Source organism: Eleginops maclovinus, chromosome 16 (genome assembly GCF_036324505.1).
Source record: "Eleginops maclovinus isolate JMC-PN-2008 ecotype Puerto Natales chromosome 16, JC_Emac_rtc_rv5, whole genome shotgun sequence".
Classification (NCBI taxonomy): domain Eukaryota; kingdom Metazoa; phylum Chordata; class Actinopteri; order Perciformes; family Eleginopidae; genus Eleginops; species Eleginops maclovinus.
Window position 1 is genome coordinate 10,895,388 of NC_086364.1, and position 19,610 is coordinate 10,914,997.

At 40.8% G+C, this 19,610-nt stretch overlaps 1 protein-coding gene across 1 annotated transcript in view; it reads right to left on the reverse strand.

Annotated features, from left to right (window-relative positions):
• Window positions 1-860: 860 nt before the first annotated feature.
• The window catches only part of spop (speckle type BTB/POZ protein), a 99,075-nt gene continuing 80,325 nt past the window's right edge, over window positions 861-19,610 (reverse strand). Inside the window, exons 7-9 of the mRNA XM_063903736.1 lie at window positions 13,321-13,384; window positions 4,056-4,216; window positions 861-973 (exon numbers count right to left, since the gene is read on the reverse strand). Coding sequence (XP_063759806.1) covers window positions 861-973; window positions 4,056-4,216; window positions 13,321-13,384 — 338 coding nt within the window. The remainder of the gene's footprint in view (window positions 974-4,055; window positions 4,217-13,320; window positions 13,385-19,610) is intronic.

Genomic DNA, 19,610 nt, shown 5'->3' on the forward strand with positions numbered 1-19,610 from the left:
CCTAAGTGTTCACTAAACAGAGTGATCGTGGTGGAGATTTGAATATTTAATAACAGGAAGAGATTGGAGAGGAGCAGCGTCTGGGGAGAACAGCAATCCGTTTGGACTCGCTGGGCAAATGAGGGAAACTAGGCTGAGCTCATTGAATTTGTCCCTGTGGTATAAATGAATTTTAAATGAATTTTATGGAATAGCCATAAATACACTTCGAAAACAGTGAGCGGGGAGTGTTCCTCTGCTTCATATGGAGACAGATTATCTGTCTATTTACACTGAAGGTGCCCTGAAACCACAGCTCGGGGACCAGACAGACAGATGTAAGGCTTATCAGGATTGGAGAATTCTCAGCGGTATATTTGATAGAGACATTTCTTCTCCGCCAGCTACAGAACAAAAAGTTTTAGGGACACATGTATTTTCAATCTAATATATTCTCAATCCAACACATCCATCATAGTGTGCACTTGCAGGGATCAAACTGACCTACATGTGTAGATTGGGTTTGTGTGGTGAAAAATCTGAACCTTAAATATGTAGGTTGTTTTTGAGTAAAAGTGTGTCTTTGAACTCTTCTTAGCAATGGACTTGCAGCACCTACCAAACATCCAAACACCACCAGCGTACGACCCCAGAAACTGAGAGCACCAAGTATCTTCAACCTCATCCAAGGATGTGCATGTTACCATAGAAACAGTTTAGATGTACTTAATTACAAGGAAATGCAATCCAACACACACACACACACACACACACACACACACACACACACACACACACACACACACACACACACACACACACACACACACACACACACACACACACAAAGAGTGAGAAGATTTCTTCCCAGTCCAGGTCTATTAGGCAGGCATCAGGCATTTGCTGTGGGCCCAGTCTGGCTGGGCTCCCAGGTTAGAGGACGTCTCCTCCTGGCCCTCTCCTACCATCTGCTCCGTCCAGAAGGCCTGCACCACTGGGGGGGGAGGAGGGGGGAGTAGCCCCACTAGATACAGCCCAGAGGAGCAGAGAGGGAGGGGGAAGGAAGGAAAAGGAGGGTGGTGCGTTGAGACTGATGGAGGAGCAGAAAGAGCTGGGCATGTTCAAGGGGCCGGTCAACGGGGTAGAGGGGGTTGGTGGTGGGACAAGAGGGGGGGCGGGGGTGGGACAGGTGGGGCATGGCAGGGCTCAGGTGTCCTGAGGGGAGTTATAGGGTCGTCTGTTACCTGTCCACCTCTGACCAAAGCCATCTGCTGCAGGGAGAGGGAGAGGAGGCGGGGGAGCAAGGAGCAGACGCTTGGAAAAAATATTTTGAAAAAAAAAAAAAGGTGCTGATGTGAGATTTAATTTTGTGTTCCGCATTTTGGTTTTAATTAGTATTTCATATTGTGTTCAGGCATGTCCGTTATTCTAACAAGGCAGTGTAATTGAGAAAGCGAAAGGTAATTGAGAATGGGAGGAAATAATATTAATGATGGATTGAGTGGGTGAAGGAATGGAAGGAGAACGAGAGAGAAATGAATCTTTTCTGCATGGATATGAGAGTTTAATTGGACACTGTGCTTTCGACTGGGCGGATGCAGGGGCTGTTGCTGATGCAGGGAGTTTGGCAAGAATTGGGTTTGAAACAAGAGGGACATTTCGTGGCTGAAATGAGAGATGGAGCGATATGGCAGAGCTAACACAGGACAAAGAAACAGGTCAGGCACTTCATCTGAACATTACTTTCTCCCCTCTGCAGAATCCCATTCCAAATGAAAAACGCCACAGAGTTGGCAAAATAAATGTATCAGAGCATTGCATACGGGCTTCTGATCTTCATCCACTGGCATTATAATTGACACTTCAGAAAAAATGCAGCGATGATGCCCGAGGATATAGTGAATGTACACCCCTGTTGTCTGTCACAGCTATGTCCTCAGTTTGTCTGGCTCCATCCGAGTCAAACACACGGAGATGCAGAATTCTGAAGGTGAGAGATTCAGTGGTTGAGGTGGTGCTGGGACTAAAGGATGGAGAATTCTGAACAGTGGTACACACAGAGGACTTTTAGAAGGTTTAACCTTTGTCCCTGACCACTGACCTCATTGTTTATTCACAGAAAAGAGTCAATATTGATTGTTTGTTGTTACAGCTTAACATTTTTTTCCTTTATTTTTATTTAAAACAGTGACCATCAGAACATCTTGCAAATCAATAAATGTTAAAGCAAAAACAAATACAACTAATCGACATATAAAAACAAAAATATCTCAGATGCAATCAGAAATCTTCAAAACAAACACAGCAAGACCGCATGATGCTGAATTAATTTACTTATACATCGATTTTATCTCCACTAGAAATTCAAAGTGCCTAAACAAAGACTTATTGTACTCCATTCATCATACCACACATCATCAACATCTGTCAGGGAGCAAGAAGCTGTCAGGACAATGCACTACACCTCCAGCACAGAGAGCGATGACAGGATGTTAAATCACCAAACACGTCACCACGGGCACTATTTCAACCAATTTTCTGTAAAAAATGATCAGACACTGGTGACGCTCTTTGAAAGAAATCTTATAGCCTTGGATCCTATCACGACCAAAACACTAATCCTTTAAAAGTTGAATATACACACTTCTTCACAGGAATGATCTACTAATTCAAGTGTATTGTTTGGTTTTATTTTTTATTTAGCCTGTTCTTTTCAATGTTATAATTGCTTCTTGAAACACTTATTTCCTAGAAGGAATGGAACTATCAGAAATACTGTATTGATACATTTCGTGCTGGCAGCAGTATCAGTGGCTTGTTTGAAATACACAACAAAGCCTTGAAGTACTTTAAATGGCTGGAAAAGTTAAAAGTGAGTGTTTGTCATAGGAAAGAACTTCAAAAGATGCATCTTTTCAAATATCCAAAAAGGCTCAAAAACTTCTCAGATTTAGACAACAGTGAGGAGTCCAAAACGTTTCTGTGACAACGCCTTTTTATCTAGAAAAAAAAGGTAATTTAATATGTATTCATTAGACAAGCCCCTCGTTAATCTTTAATTTGAACATTTAAATTTGTTGTTTGGATAAACTCAATGTGACTTAAATATAGAAGCAACGACGTTGGGGGCTGTAAACTACAGTATGATGAATAGGATATTAAGTCATGTTGGTCATGATTAAATTCATAAATTAGTTATGAATTGTATTTATTATTTTATAATAGTGTACAAACCAATTTTAACAGTTAATTTAAAGCAAGCTGTCCTTAAAAGGGCACTCCAGTGAGTTAGTGTTGCACTCTCATAAAGTTGAGCAATTGTGAAAGAATCAGCTGATTTCCTGAGCTTTTTGTGATGAATGTGGATTAAAAAACGTTGGATCCTACAATTCTTATAAGTCAGTAGTCTCCTCAAACGCTTTGCCTTTTTAATGCCAACTTCTTTTGAAACACATACCTCCAGTTTGCAATGTAGACTTGCTTAAAAACAAACAAACTAGATACATAGAAAGACAGAATCATGATGTCGTCAAGTGACAAATCACAGATAGAAGTTCATATAAGGTGGACACCTGAATTATTAAAACTGTTCACACTAATGTTTATCAATATTTTAAAAAAGTTAGTCTGTGCGTCTACACATTTTATCAAGGTCAATAAACTTCTGATGCTCAGAAATCAAATAGTGGAAGTAGTACTTTTACAAAAGTAAAAGGAGCAATTCCACAGTGTTGAAGTGCTCTGTTGCAGGTCATATTATTTGCATCAACAGTGACTTAAAGCACAATCGATAAAAGTATTGGTGGGGGTGGGGCATATTTCTTACTGCCGGGTGGCTTGTGAATTTACCTAATGGATCGATAAAGACTTATTTTCATCCATAATACTATATCATCATACAAATCTTGATTATATAGTATAATGTTCTAAAATGTGGAAATGATCTAAAATTGAAATGTAGTAAAATGTGCTTTCTTTTAGTGTAGTAGAAATATGTAGCACAAAAAAGTATAATTGTACTAAGGGAAGTTTCTACTGGCCAAATTGTGCATTGTGAAAGCATGAATACATGGTACTGATGTAAACATTGTTTTTCAGGCTGATCCCCAAATACACAGAGTTTGAGTCAACTTCCTGATGGATGGAGCTGACAGATGAGGGGCCACCAGCCTCCCAGCCGGCGGGCAGTCGAAGTGCCAGGCATGGCTGGTGATATCCGGTTTTCATCATCGCTCCCCTGCAGTGCCACAATTAGCAGTCATTAGCGGCTCTGGGAAACAGGGGTGGGGGGGTGTTGAGATAGGGGACAGACTCCAACAGCATGGCGAAAGCTTATAGTGCTAATCAGGTCTGCTTCTCCTTCCCTGGACTCTACTCATCCACACCACACAGCCCTGTTGGTGTGTGTTTGTGTGTGTGTGTATGTGTGTGCGGTCATGATGGTTCACAGGGGAGCATGCAGCACCGCCACCACAGAATAACCACTTTCTTACTGTACACACTGTCTGTCATGTAGCGATTGAAGCTGATGAGATGGAGTACTTAACACAGTCTAGAAATCCCACAAGATCAATACTTATCCAGAGTTATTACCCCGTGTATTACATTTATATTGGCACCACAGCTCTGAAAAGGCACCCGTGGTGAACCACAAGAAAATTGATGTCAAAGGTGACAAGGCACGAAAGGGGCATAAAAGATAATGTGAAAGCAAAACCAAATAAGATCTAAATCCAAATTGCAGGTTAGCATCACAAGTACGCTGGAGAAAGCCTAGACGGTTGTTCTAACAGATTAACATGAGCTGAATGGCCATATACAGCAAAGTGGGCCTCTGAAAAATGACATGATACATAGAGAGAAGCTACAGGAGAGGAGTGGCTTTTCTTTTTTTTCTGTGGCAGGAGACTGACAGCTTGTCCTCTGCCGTGGCCCTCCCCGGCTCTTTGAGCGGCAGGAAGGCACCATCTCATCTCTCCTGCGGTGATTGTGCGGCCGATCACAGAGGCGACCACTTTTACAGCTGCTATATTGTCAGGGCTAAGCAGGATGTGGCATGTGGAGCCAGTGCTGTGTGTATTTGTGTGCGTGTGACTGCCTATGAAAGGAAGACATTAATTTTCTCTATAATTTCATGCTGGGACAGTTACCCCCCCTCTCCCCTTGACACATACACACTTTTTTCAGTGCTCTAACACTATAGCTGGCCTGTCTGCCTTAATAAACAGCTTGTGTTGAGGAACTGAATTTAAACCAGGGCCATATCGCATATTTCTGTACATGAGAGGAGGGGGTCTGAGAGAGAAACACATCAATAAAGATGACACCGTTTAAGAGGCAGACAACCTTTACAAAAGAGCGTTGGGTTTAATGGGCTGGCCGCCTGGCTCATAAACCACAACGGCATCCGACTGCAACGGAGACAGAGAGCCAGCTTTACTCAAGGCTGCCGCAGAGAAATGTTGCCACTCTGGAAGCAACCCTGGGTCTTTTTGCATGAGTCAGTCACGACTACAGGAAATCAAACAATCTAAACCCAAGGCCTTCAGAGAGTTTAGGAAGGTGGAGAAAGCTAACAAGCTAGCCAACAACCCCAGCTGATGACCTCAATAACACACATCTCTCAGGGCCAAATAATTTGTCAAGGCGGACATTTTTACAGTTTTTGAGCCTTTGTGGCAACAAGCATTATGCACACACATAAGGACAGTTTTGCAGTACTTATTCTTAAGATAACATTTGTGTGCAACTTTATACTTAAAGTGCAACACATTCCTCCAAGAAATATTATACTTTCAACTACATATGTATCAGACAGCTGTACTTTGCTGGAAAAAACCTTTTTGCTAAACATTCAGTGTAAAATATCACTCAATATTCCTGGCTGCCTTATAGTCTGCAAAGAAAACAAAAAGAGGTTAAAAATATATTTATCTTGTGGTTTCTCTTAAATATGTTAGTAACCTGCAGATTTTCCAGTTCAATAGCCTAAACTTTACTCTGGATAAAAGCATGTCTTGCATCCGACTTAATACAGTGATATGCTTTGGGCATGTGATTACCCCTAGATTTAAGGCAGGTCAGTGGGATTTAAGAGATAAATATTTCAGCAGAGCCAACAAATAGGGCACATCTATAAAAATAGTTTGGCCAGGAAATAATAGATCTAAATTGCTAGATATTGCCCTGTTGTGTGACAATAGAACACATCAAGTAGGTCATTTTGGATTTGATGTTAATGTGTCTGCTCTGCAAGGTACACTATCTTTAGTTAACTACCACTTCTCCTAAATGACCACCAAAGAAATAAGCAACCAAGAATTATTCTAAAGTGTTTGTAACTTAAAACAGTAACTTCAGTGTTATTATTCATTCAAAGTCAATAATAGAAGTTAAATTGCTGTGTAGGGAGATTATTTGACATCTCTGGTTTCCATTGGTCAGTTGAAACAGCATTTATTAAATGTAAACTGTAAAAACAATGTTTGACCACGATGCTTACAAACAATTATCAGTCCATAAAACGCTAATAGTTGCACAGGAAACAGCTGCAGGGCAAGAAGCACAAAGCCACTAAAATATCTACAAGTATATCACTTCATTTTAATGTAAATACATTCAAATACATGCATAAACAGACACTGACCCGAACTTGCCGGAAACAAGAGTAGTAAATACCCAAATTTCAAAGTTTTAACCATGTTGTGTTTACACCTGCCAAAAACACTCATCATCTTTTCCCATTAACATGCAAATTTCGGGAATCAGATTTGTGAGCTGGATTGAATTAATCCCTGCCGCCCTTTTGCTTGTGCTGTAATCACAAATTACGGGCGTCTGACGGTGGGCTAAAGCCTTGAATCTTGTCAGAGGGTCTTTACCTCGGGGGAGAAATCCCAATCAACTAAACTGGTCAGACACGAAGATACAGCAGCAGCATAGTAATGTGGCAGATCCACTGTCAGTTTCAAAGGGATATTAATTCTCCCTTTTCTCTTTCCCTTATCTCTCTGTCCTCGGGTAGCGCCATTGTTGGGCAGCTACAGTGGGTCCAGGCCATGGCCAGTTTCCTGACATGATAATCAGCGGGCAATTTGTTCACATTTAACAAGGGGGATGTTTGAGAAGATAAAATGATTCCATCCTCTGTGCAATTCTTTAAGATTTACAGTTAATGAGGAGGGTGCATGTGGAAAAATAGTGATCAAAGGGATGCCACTGCTATTCAGTCTCCCTTAAATGGATCCTATATCAGGATGATGAGGCTGCATGTTAATAAAACATGGACAAAAGCTAAATGTTTAGATGCAGCAGGCAGCTTCATCCAACAAATCATCTGGTAAAAATAAGCCCAGAGAATTTAAATAGTTTCTATAAAATACAACATGCTGTGGTTTATTAGTGGAATTCCCTGTTTTTAGGAATCATGGTTGTGTGAGAAAGTGTTAGTTTGCCCTGTGCATGTTGCATAAACCTGCCTCTTGGTTCTCAGAGCTGTAATATTACACCATAATTGCTGAAGGTATGCTGTATGCATGTGTGCACATTTCTGGTTGCAAACCTGTTTACTGTGCACTATTGCATCTTGTGTAAATCCTAATTCAATTGAACATGTGTATTGTGTCTCCTCAGCAGCCTATTTCAGACCCAGATGGTTGCATGATGAAATAATAACATGACTTGAACATCCACCTGTGAGATGAGTGTCTGGGAAGTTGCAGAGATATTCATAAGCGAAGCCACGCTGAGGAATAAACGTGTTGCATCCCTAGTGAACAGCATCAGGAGTTACATCTGTGAGAGAGAAAGGGGAACAGGAAGGCAAATGTAACGGGTCTAATTCAGATGACGAAGGGGGACAGGCAATGGGCGGAGTGGCGTTATTTCAATTCCCCTCTAACAGTACTTTAATTTAATGAGGCACACTGTGAGCGTTTGGGTGAGTCTCTGTCTCACTTTGTCTGGAGCAAGGTCAATCTGCAAACACAAGGGCACGCAGAGGAAACAACAACAAAACACAGCCAGAAAACAAGACAAAGTCAGATTACAAACCACCAACAGTTCAAACACGAAAAGCCGCAGTGGCTGCCCAGTATATCCAAATAATTAAACTATAATAGCAGACAGGTTGTAAACAATGTTTTCTGTTCAGAGGGTTGTAATAGCGTTGTACCGAGCAGAGGAGCCGGCCAGATTATTAAATGTTGTTGCTCACCTCCCCTGATGTGCTAACATGTGACACTGCAAACATTGCTATCACACTCACAGTGAAGACAGCCAAACAACAACAACATTCTCATACACACACACACACACACACACACACACACACACACACACACACACACACACACACACACACACACACACACACACACACACACACACACACACACACACACACACACACACACACACACACACACACACACACACACACACACACACACACTTAGAAAGACTGTAACTCCAGCTTCTTGGCTTCACCACGTCCTTCCTGCCTCCATCTGTCTGTCACAACAGACAAGCACGACATTCCAGGCAGCAGTCGCCTGGCAACATGGCTCAGACTCCGAACATATTTCCCAGTTTGGGTAAGATATACACTTTCAGCTACAGTGTTATTTCATTAGAACAGAGCGTGTGGGTTTGTGTTTCTGCATCTCTGTCTCCAGCCACCTGCTTTTATTTGAGCCTGCCCCCGGAGTGTTTGCTGGGGGAATATTAAAAAGACGACTGCCGTTGAACGGGATATTATAACATAATTAGCAGGGGTTCCGGGCTGGCACACTGCTCGAAAACAGATGGCCTGCTAATTCTATTAGCGGGGCAAAAATGGCCGTATAGCTCTCAACGCTCGGAGAGCATTGTGACCTTCAAGCCCCTGGACTTGGCCTTGTGCACAGACCCCCACACTACTACAAGATACTTTCACTGACCCTGGACACTGTTTCTATAAATAGGCTATGTCTTGTACTATGGTCCCACATTATTCAGCTTTTATGTTTTGCGCTGAGATACACAAAGGTTCAGATACTTCTGTTACCTTGACTATAGAAGAAATCCTTGTTTTTCTCGCATGCCTCCAAGGTAAAGAAATAATTACTTAAAAATGAAGTAAATAAGGGCTGGGTTGACCAACAGCAGAGTGATATCAAAACCTGAGTTTAAATACTCGTTAAGTATAAACCAAGCCTCACTTACATTACATGTCACTTGTGAGACGCATTTATCCAAAGCGACTTACATACATTCCATACTGTGGGCAGTCCCCACAGGAGCAATTTGGGGTAAAATCGTGTGGGGTCTTGCCCAGGGACACGACAACATGCTGACTGCAGTGAGACTCGAACCAGGTATACCCTGATCTGAAGACCAGCGCACTAACCCACTGCATCACAGCCTGCATGTACACTTACCTATGCTAATATTTCTTTTAAACATTGAAAGTATGGCTTCAAATTGTAAGATTTAAGTGAAAATATATGTGTAAAGGAGCTAGTTAGTGTAATATTAGAATATATTAAAAGCTTGTAAGCTGCAATAATAGAAAGGTTTTGCTGTTGTTAAACTCCACCCCCATTTACTTGCATTCATCAAGGCTTTTTTTATTTTTGAATGCTTTTTAACTTACAGGCATGCAGCAAAAAAGTGGTTTTAACGAGTTGCTTTAGCTAAGTATCATGTAATGAGATGTACTAATGTCAATTTTGTGGGTGAAATATTCCTTATACAACAAAATAAGTGCAGATAAAATGGAAAGCAATTTATTGAAGAAATTTGAGTACGATTAGTAAGTGTGATGAATAAAATCACTACTAGAAGTAGTGCTGTCAATGACCCTTTTGACAGCAGAGACTTTGAACGGCCATAGGAGTATTGGGATCCACTGATTGCATCACCTCAACACCAGAAGGATGTACTATATGCGATGAGGCTGTAACAATTTTCTTTTTAAATGACATTCCCTGCAATAACTTTGTTTGTGTTCTTCATTTACTTTGGAATATGAGCAGCAGCATACATATTTGCCTTGATCCATTACTGAATATGATCAAATATATTTGAGTGTGAGCTATGTGTTTTTTTGAAAAGAAAAGATAACTGAGGCTATTTTTCCGACAGACATATTGTCTCCAATAATTTATACTAGACAAAGGAAACTTGTGGAAGTAAATCTTGAATCTTGAATCCATCAAATGACTTTTGATCATATACTGCATATGTATACATTTGGGAAAAAGGAAACTAAGCTGTGACCGCATTGCTTCATCTATTTAGCATCAAAATGGGCAGAAGAATTAAACATTTTGCCTCTGTCACTCGCTGTTCTTAATATATTTTCATCATCTGTCTTTTCTTGAGTTTAACATTCTTTTGGCCTCAGAGACACTGCAGCTCTGAAATGTTATCAGAGCATAAACCATTACACATATTACATTTTGGAATATTAAAAATATCATTTCTTATGGTTTTATTACAAAACCACATCGAAGACATATCTATGTTTTTTTATCAGCAGCAGTTTGGTTATTACTAAAAGTATGAGAATACATCATTTCATGTATAGGAGCCGCACTGAAGCAGCTTAATGTCTGACTGGTCACATCCAAATCTCTGCTCCGTCCCGGATACTGACAGGAGCTTCAGCCTCCGACTGTCATTCTCACACCCACTCACTTTTCATCTTTACCTCGGCCCTGACGTTCACCCTCCCAGGTTTCAATATGCCGTCCTTCATTTCTCAGAAGATTCCATTTACCTTTTCTCTATATATTTCACTGACACATTTTCCAGCCCTATTTCGTTCTCTTTCAATGCCCCCCCCCCCATCCATCCATCCCTTTGCTGTCCCTCTCCCTTTAAAGCAATCATTCTTCTTCCTTTCTTTTTTTATTTACATGACACCAAGGTTCTCTCAGAGGCAGGAGCGTATGGCAAAAGGCAGGCTTTTACAAAACGGTTCAGGTTTTAATATCTTCCCCTTGCTTTTCATCACGACCCAAGAGCTTCATAGCAGAACTAACAGTCCGCTCGTAATCACATTGTCCCTCTGTAAATATCATTGGCCCAGTCTCATCTTTATTTTATTACCCCTACTATCGCTAAAGAACCCCAGTGTGGACTAATATCGCTTAGGCTTGAGGGGCAGCCCACGCCAGTATCATACCCTCGACCCCTGCCCTGCACAAAATAATGCATGGGAAACACAAAGGACTTCTTTAATATGGCATAAAATCCAAAGCAATACTTTAGTTTACATTCAGTCCTATAGATACCTAGAATATGTAGAATATGTTTAAAAAAAGAGCTCTGTCATTAACAAGTTGACAGAAATATGTGAAAACCATAACAGGTTAAAGTTGGCCCAGTCAGTAAATGTACAACTATTGTTCATGAGGATTGGTTTGTACCTTCTATCAACCTTCCCTAGCAAAGGCAATCATCCCTCAAAACTAGAAGAGGTTACTCTGCTCTGTCTTCAACTCAATTTACAAAAAAAGGCAGAAACCCAAACATTGGCAGGCATTTCCATCTTTCTGTGTGAGAAAAACACACCATTTCTGTGATGAATTGGCTGCCTGGGCTAAGTGGCGGTAGCTCAGCAGGTAGAGCGAGCCGAATATTAATTGTAGAGTTGGCAGTGCGATTCCTAACTCCAAATATAGAAATACGTTCAAGCAGCTGGCCACAACCAATGTATGACTGTCAATGGTGAATGGACTGCATACAACTCTTCTCTAGTTTTTGGTACTACTTAAAGAGCTTTTACAACCCAAGTAGGCATTCACACACACATTCATATAGAAGCAGAGACCTCCATACAAGGTGCCACGCGCTCACCAGGAGTGATAAGCATTCACAAACTCACACAATCCTGGCTATGCCATCGGGAGCAATTTGGGGTTTAGTATCTTGCCCAAGGATGGTTCAATGTCATGTTGACTACAGGGGACAGGGAGGCGTTAAAGCCTTGTTATAGATGGACTACGTTTCAAGGCGTCAAAGCAGTCCGTCATTACTATTTGTATCCCAATGCAATTAGAGCTACAATGGTACAATAACGAAGGCCGATATATAGAGGCAATATTTTTATTTTAGCATATATCCTCTGTATTGTTTTCATGCTGTGTTGGCTGATCAGTAAAAAAGGTGTCAAATCAGGTTGTGGTTCTGTGGCAGAACTACCGAAGAACAGGTTAATTTTAAAAGATTATACCATTATAAAAACAACAATAAATGTAAAGCGTCAAGTGCAGAGAAAACAGTAAATGTTCAAGCTTCAAGAGAAATAAAACGAATGTACTTGATACAAGGACACATAACAGACTTACAAATCTAATTAAATTAAAACAGACAAATTCAATGAAGGGTTTAGGGAGCTATTATTAAATTAATGTATTTGTATTAGTGTGAATAATTTAAAGAACAAGTTAAAATAGATTAATGAGGACTATTAAAGTCGGGTGGAATCTAGACATAGAGAGATTGGAAGAGTCCCAGATGAAGCTCAAGATAGGAGGGGTTAAGGAATGCATTGTTGAAATGAAAAGCAAAGTGATGATTAGCACATAGATATTGTGGCAAAAGTTGATCTGAACGATTGAGAACCCTCAGTCATCTGATTGGATGTATAGATGTTGAAAAACCTCAAATGTAAAACTTCCACAAATAAGTTAGAATGTATTTAAATGTAAACAGTTCCATTAATATGAATAGCTACAACTTTATTCTGATTGACTGTTCCCTTTGGCACTCTAATGGATAACCTGCTTTATCGATTATTTAACTCTAAATTGAAACATCATTTTCAAAACATTTGAAACTAGACATTGAGATAATGAAGTCAATAGGAAAATGTTAACTGAGGTTAAATCAAATGAGTAAAAGGGTCATTTTCCATAGTTAATAACAGCCTGACTTCTTTTTGCGTGGCCCCCTGCTGGCCATTAGAAACAATGCAGGTTTAATGCGCTGTTGTGTGAGAAGAATTTCTGATGCTATGAGCTTGGACCCATCTGCTCATCTGGGCGATCGGGGAATTTGGCATTGGATGGCTATCTGCCTATTGAAGAATTCATGAGTTCCTGAAAGAAACGTCTCTCAAGCAAAGACTATTTCTCAGATTCAGCTGGACAGAGATCTTTTACATCTAATGTAGGCTAATGGGTGTGACGGACTAAATCACCTCTGCATAAGCTTCAGTTCTCAGACCCGAAAGTATCCCCTTAGCCGCCCTAAAAATGCAGTCTTATATTCATGAGCAATTCAAAAACACCTGACTCATGTGCATAACAATCACTAAATAAACAACAAACACACGTTTTTTTCACACTCTACCTGAACTTCCTCAGAGGCCGAACAGATGTTTTGTCCAACAGAGATCTGGGCTGCATCTTTTTTCCTTCAGCACAGAGTGGGGAAAGAAGAGGAGAGAATAGTGGGAACAAAATAGAGAATTCCCAACAGACTCAATGTCAGCTGTTTTAAATAGTCCGTCAACAGCAGCTTCTAACAAATGACTGGCTCACAAACAGTGTGAATAAAAAATCTTCATGCGTCACATGTTTGCTGTCATGAGAAGTGTGAAGAATCCTTTGTGGAGTCCTTCAATATAGTCCCTCCCCACTGTTTCTGTTATAAAGTGAACATCATGTCGTCAGTTGTTTATTAATGGATTCCCACAGGAGCCTCAAATGCAACTCACAACTCACTGATTTCTGCAGCCAAGGACTGATTCAACCTACTTACTATGCAGCCAGTTTATAAAACCATTTACACTGCTGTTCACTTTTTCCCTGGAAAAGTATTCCCTGTTTGTATACGGGCAATTATGTCTGTAATATGTCATGTTCGGAGTAAGAGGAAGAAATGATGACTTTGCAGGGCTAAAATCATAAAAAGCTGCACAAAAACTAAATTAAGCAATAACCCCAGAATTACAAGTCATGAGAAGTAATATTTTACAGCTTTAATCTATAGTGAAATATATGTATATGCTCCAGACAGACTGAAATCACACACTTCAAATTAGCAGCAATGGTGCACTGCTACATATTGTACAAGACAGCATGCTCATAGTCATTAGCTGGAGCGACAGCACATTGATGATTATTATTCCCATCATTGCACACGCACCTTTGTGCAGCTACTGTAATGCATTCATTTATTTATTCACTTTGGATTTCAAGACGACTTAGCTCATTAACACACCACGCATCAGGTTGTGTCACTTTTTTAGGATCTAAATAACACTAGCTTCGGATGCCTGAGAAACACCCCAGCAATGTAAAGTAATCCAGCAGTGGCTCAGTCCAGCAGTGACTCAGTCAGTAGGGGCTTGGACTGGGAATCATAGGGTCGCCGGTTCAAGTCCCCGAACAGACTTCAAAAAATATGGAAAGTGAACTGCTACTTGGAGAGGTCCCAGTTCACCTCCTAGGCCCTGCTGTGGTGCCCTTGAGCAAGGCACCGGACACCTCCAATCCCCCCTCCCCATTGCTCCCTGGGCGCTGCACAATAGCTGCCCACTGCTCCTAGCACTAGGATGGGTTAAATGCAGAGGACACATTTCACTGTGTGCTCTGCTGTGTGCATGTATGTGACTAATAAAGAGGGTTTCATCCTCCGATTCTATTCTATTCTAATCATTTTGTGGCTGTCTTGTTTACTGTGAAGCATTCTGAATATTGTTTTTCATATAAAGTTTATCATAGGTGTCTTCATATAAATCCCACTAATGTAGCTTGTATTGAAACATATCCATGCAATTTATTTTCATATGAAACCATCAGTAAACAGGAACCACCCACACCATGCCACTCTGGAGTGGTATGGCTGGTTGTTTATTGCCATTTAATTCTGCAATTTTTTTCAATTATAATCCTGATATGAAAAGTAGAATAAGGTCAGACATTCATGGCGCAGATGGTTATAAGGAGATCTACACTCAGAAGTGAATGACTGCTATAATGCTAAGATGTAAAACTCAAAGTACAGAGAAACAGTCAGGGACGACTAATTGGCCCATTTGCTGCAGAGATATTAATATTTCCCCAGATGAGTAATAACCAGACCTCAGAAGCACTGGAGAGAGTGAGCATGAGGGAGAAACAGAGAAAGACAAACTTGCAAAACCTTACAAGTAAAGATAATTGTCAAGTGCAGTGTGGGGGAAATTGGGAGATTGAGGAAGAATAAGGGGGAGAGGCAAAAACCCTTTGCATTTTAATGAAAATCTTGACTTGAACGTAAATAAAGAAAGGAAAAAGAAGTGCATAAACATAAAAAAGGCAAGGAAAACCTCATCGGATTTTGATGGAATTCTTAACCAGGTGACTGTGTGTTTGTGTGAGTGTGTAACTGTAACACACTTGTGACAATGAAGACTGACACACAAACTCACTTCACTCAGATGTGAAGGGAATGTGTGATAACTACAGCTTAGACCCGTCAGCTCACCTGAGCGATCGGGGACTTCAGTAAAGCAGGACTACTGCCCATTTGAAGAATTCATGAGTTCCTGAAAGAAATGTCTCTTAAGCAGAAAGTGTTTCACAGAGTCAGCTGGACGGAGATCTTTTACGACTAATGAAGGGTAATAGCCAGTGTGATAGACCAACATTCCTCACAGTGACCTTTCAGGTATGCATCGGTCCTGTTTGTGTGCGTGTGTGTTTTGAAGGAACAGCTTGCCTGTTAAAAGCGGATAGAGCAAAGCTTCTTGAAGGACGAATGACCACATACAGTACATCATGCTGGCATTCCTCTGCCCAGTGGTGAAAAGAGGGATTTTCTATCACACTACCTTCCCTCCTCACATTTGAGTACACCCACATACACCTGACATACACACTTGTACCTGTATACTTGTGAGGTCCATCAATGAAATAATGCATTCCTAAGCCCCCCTGCACACAGATCTGTATTTTAATGATTTGCTTTTACTCCAACCCTTACCCTGACCTATGTCTATGCAACCCTGTCTCCTCCAAAGTAGAATTCCTATAAAACCAAATTCCTATCTTAATTACGTCTTGAGGGAAACATAGTTTACGGTGGGCTACAGTCTCCATTTAAAACAACTGTTTATTGCCATACATTGAAAGAAAAAAAAAACAGTGTACATGAATAGGGTCGCTTGTAGCTATGGACAATTATTAATTTGGCATCCTGCAGCTCATAGTTTTGGTCTTAGGACGGTCAAATGGTAATCCACCTACAATACCTGTCCAGACACGATTCGCTGGTAATCAAACTGGAGCAACTACTAAAGAGCAGAATATTCCTTTTATCCAATAATCTGATTTAGGGCAACCAGATAAACCTTCCATTATTAGGTTGTGGGTCATGTAGCTGGCAAGGCTCTATCATGTGTCTGAGATTGGTGTGTTTGGATTTCATTTGGCAAAATGTTTTTTCTTTACTGTTCCAGACATGCTGTGGTTGCTGTCTAGAATTTCAACCAGTTCTCTATTTTGAGATACCTTGCTCAGATATTTCATCCACTGGGAAGTACCTCATAATACACTTTATCGGACTGGTGTCATTACAGCTAAACTCCTTTTATAGACGGACTAATATCTCTTCACTTATCAAACATATTGTCATTCTATAGGTCTTAAACTGTAGATCTGACAAAGACAAAACTACAAAGACACACACACACACACACACACACACACACACACACACACACACACACACACACACACACACACACACACACACACACACACACACACACACACACACACACACCTAACCTAAACCTTAGAAGGGCAATACTGTGGGTGTCTGCCTGTTTCCATGACACTGCCCAGAGTCTTCACTAAATTTGACTGTCAATCAGTAGACAAATCACACACACACATGCACACACAGAGATGAATCTGTTCCCTTTGTTGTATAATATTAGTGTGCAGTACGACTATCTGTCAGTAATCTGGAGATGTAGCAAGAAGCTCAGCAGTACCTCATCTGAGCAAAACTTGCTGATTAGCGCCGGAATTATCCTATTAACAGGAATGATTTCACAAGCTTCAGCATACAAATGAGTCACTTACAAAAGTTTCATCTGATACTAGTGCAAAACTTATTAAATCATTTAATTGTGCGATTAAAGTGGGCTAATTTGACAAACCAGTACTAATCAAAAACGACAATAGGATAGCCTCAAGGCAGGCCGGGGATTCAGCCTCTTTTTTTCCCTTTTTTTTAATAAGACCGACTGTAGGGACAGAAGTGAGGAATTTGAAACAACAAAACAGCTGAAACTGCATTAACGAAAAGATTGGAAGGACACAACATGTATTGAAATGTTTGCAGGTGTGTTTGTTTTCCACGTCAGGTCAGAGCCAAGCAGTGAGGCGATCAGAATAAAGGCACAACTGCTGCCTGGTGAAGCAGACACACATGCTCAAAACAACCTGAGACCCAGAGATGATAACACTGGATGTAGCGGACTGTGATTAATCAGTGACAGCTAACCACTAATTACAACCCCCAATCAATTACCTCAATGCTCATTATCTAGTCAACACACCACCTGGAGAGCACTAATGCGCTTTACTTGTTGTGGGCAGAAGCAGCATATACACTTGTTTTTAGAAACCACTGACACTGAATGGAAGGTGTGAAGCTCCTCAGCAAGGAAATGTGGCCTGTGTCTCTCATTCTTTGTGTTTGGAACAAAATCAAGTGAATAATCCCCAATATGTTTGAATGCATTGTGTCTTTATAATGGAAGGGGAATATGCAAACGTGTGTGGTGAACAGGAAAATCTACGCCGTGGCCAGAAGCCTCCAGCCTTCGCTTTACATTTTGAGCGAGACTAAAGATTAAAGCTCCTCTCCCAGCAGCTCTCTAACAGAGCACAACCCAATTACACCTCGCCGGACCTGCACTACGAACCACGGGGGAAGAAAGACGGAGACGGAAAGAAGAGAAAGCGAGAGACAAAAGGCAATAAAGATGAAGGAGGGATGACTGGTTATCACAAAAAAAAGAAAGAAAACTATGGATGAGAGGAGGACGCTGAAAGAGAGATAGGCTTGAATGAGGGGTGACAGTGATGGGGAAGCAGAGTTGGAGGATGAGTGCAATGCAAAGGAAGGTGTTAAGAACAGTGAGCAAGGAGGAAATTGGATTGAGAATATAAGAGGTAAGAGGAAAGCAATGTCAGACGTCTCCTCAGGGCATCAAATACTGTATTCAGTTAAAAGGCACACTGACCATACTGGCAGAAACCGTTTGAAAGTTCATATAGTTCAATGAATCATGTTGCATGACGTCAAGAAGTCCTTGTATATTTCCCACTCAGGCATATATCTGGTTGAAAATAAAACCAACCTTTAATTCCAAAAATTCAGCTAGAGGACATAATTTGTGAAGGAATCAAGTCTAAGTTTTTTTGAATGAATAATCGTATTTTCTATGCGCTGAGTGGCTGTTACTTCCTCTCCTTGCGGCTACAAACATGGAGTGGAACATAACAAGTTCATCCAGTTTTCTCTGCTTGTCAAATGCAGAAAATCTGAAGGGAACTGAAGAAAATCACTTATTTAAATAGAAATCAATAAGCCGGGGTTAAAGAGAAGCAGGTGAAATAAATTGAGATGCGTTATCACAAAATAGCTCAGATTGGAATTTTTGTAGGTATTTGTTATGCTGCCAATGACCATACCCAACACCAGGATTTAATGCGGGCCGATGAGCCGGTATAACCCTCCAGCATGTTTGCAGGCTGACTAGACAAGTGTAATTTCACACAGAAACCAAGACTGCCTCATGTAGTGTAATGTTCAAAAACATCTTCTTCAAAGCCTTTTAAATATTCTGAGTAATTATAAAGTTGTTTGTAACTATCAAAGAGTTTGATGTAACAAACCGTCAGACAGAGATGGAGACGAGCAGAGAAGATGAAACAGGTGAGAGCTTAAAAGTCAGCTGTCTCTCAGACTACTTCTATCTTCTAGCAGACACTCTTCACACAGAGCAAGTGGAGTTTATCAGGTCTACCGTGGGTGACTGATGATGTTGGTTTTTGGAAGCCAGTGCCAATTCATTACAAAAGTTGCAAGCTTGCTTCCTTGTGAATTTTGTTCTTGGCAGGATGGAACATGATCTGGACAATCCTTTAGTTCCCAGGTGCTGACTATGTTTTTTTTTTTTTTTACACTTGGTCTGGTAGACCAAGATCTGAGTTGACTATTAGTTTTCCTTTCCAACATTTTCACATCTTCTAATAAAACTATAAAACCAGAATAACTCTATGGCTGTAAAAAAGACAACCATTGCAGTGTTGATCTCTTTAGAGCACTGACAGTGTAACACACACAACTGTTCACACTGTTAGGAGTGTGGTACAGTCTGTGGACGTGTCTGAGTAGAGAAGAAGATCTCCTCTCCACCTCTGTGCCAGAGGCAGGTGAGGTAAAAGGCTAAATAAATAAGGCATAGCTGTGGGGGTTGCCGAGCCGTGACCTTTCGGACCATTTGCTTTGAGACTACAGGAGTGCAGCCTCAGCTAGAGGTTCTGAAAAACTCTGGAGGGTAAATTTTAATCAGTGGCATGCCGATGGCCGAGGCAGTGCATCATGCTTAACGAGGCTAAGAGAGAGCTTTCATT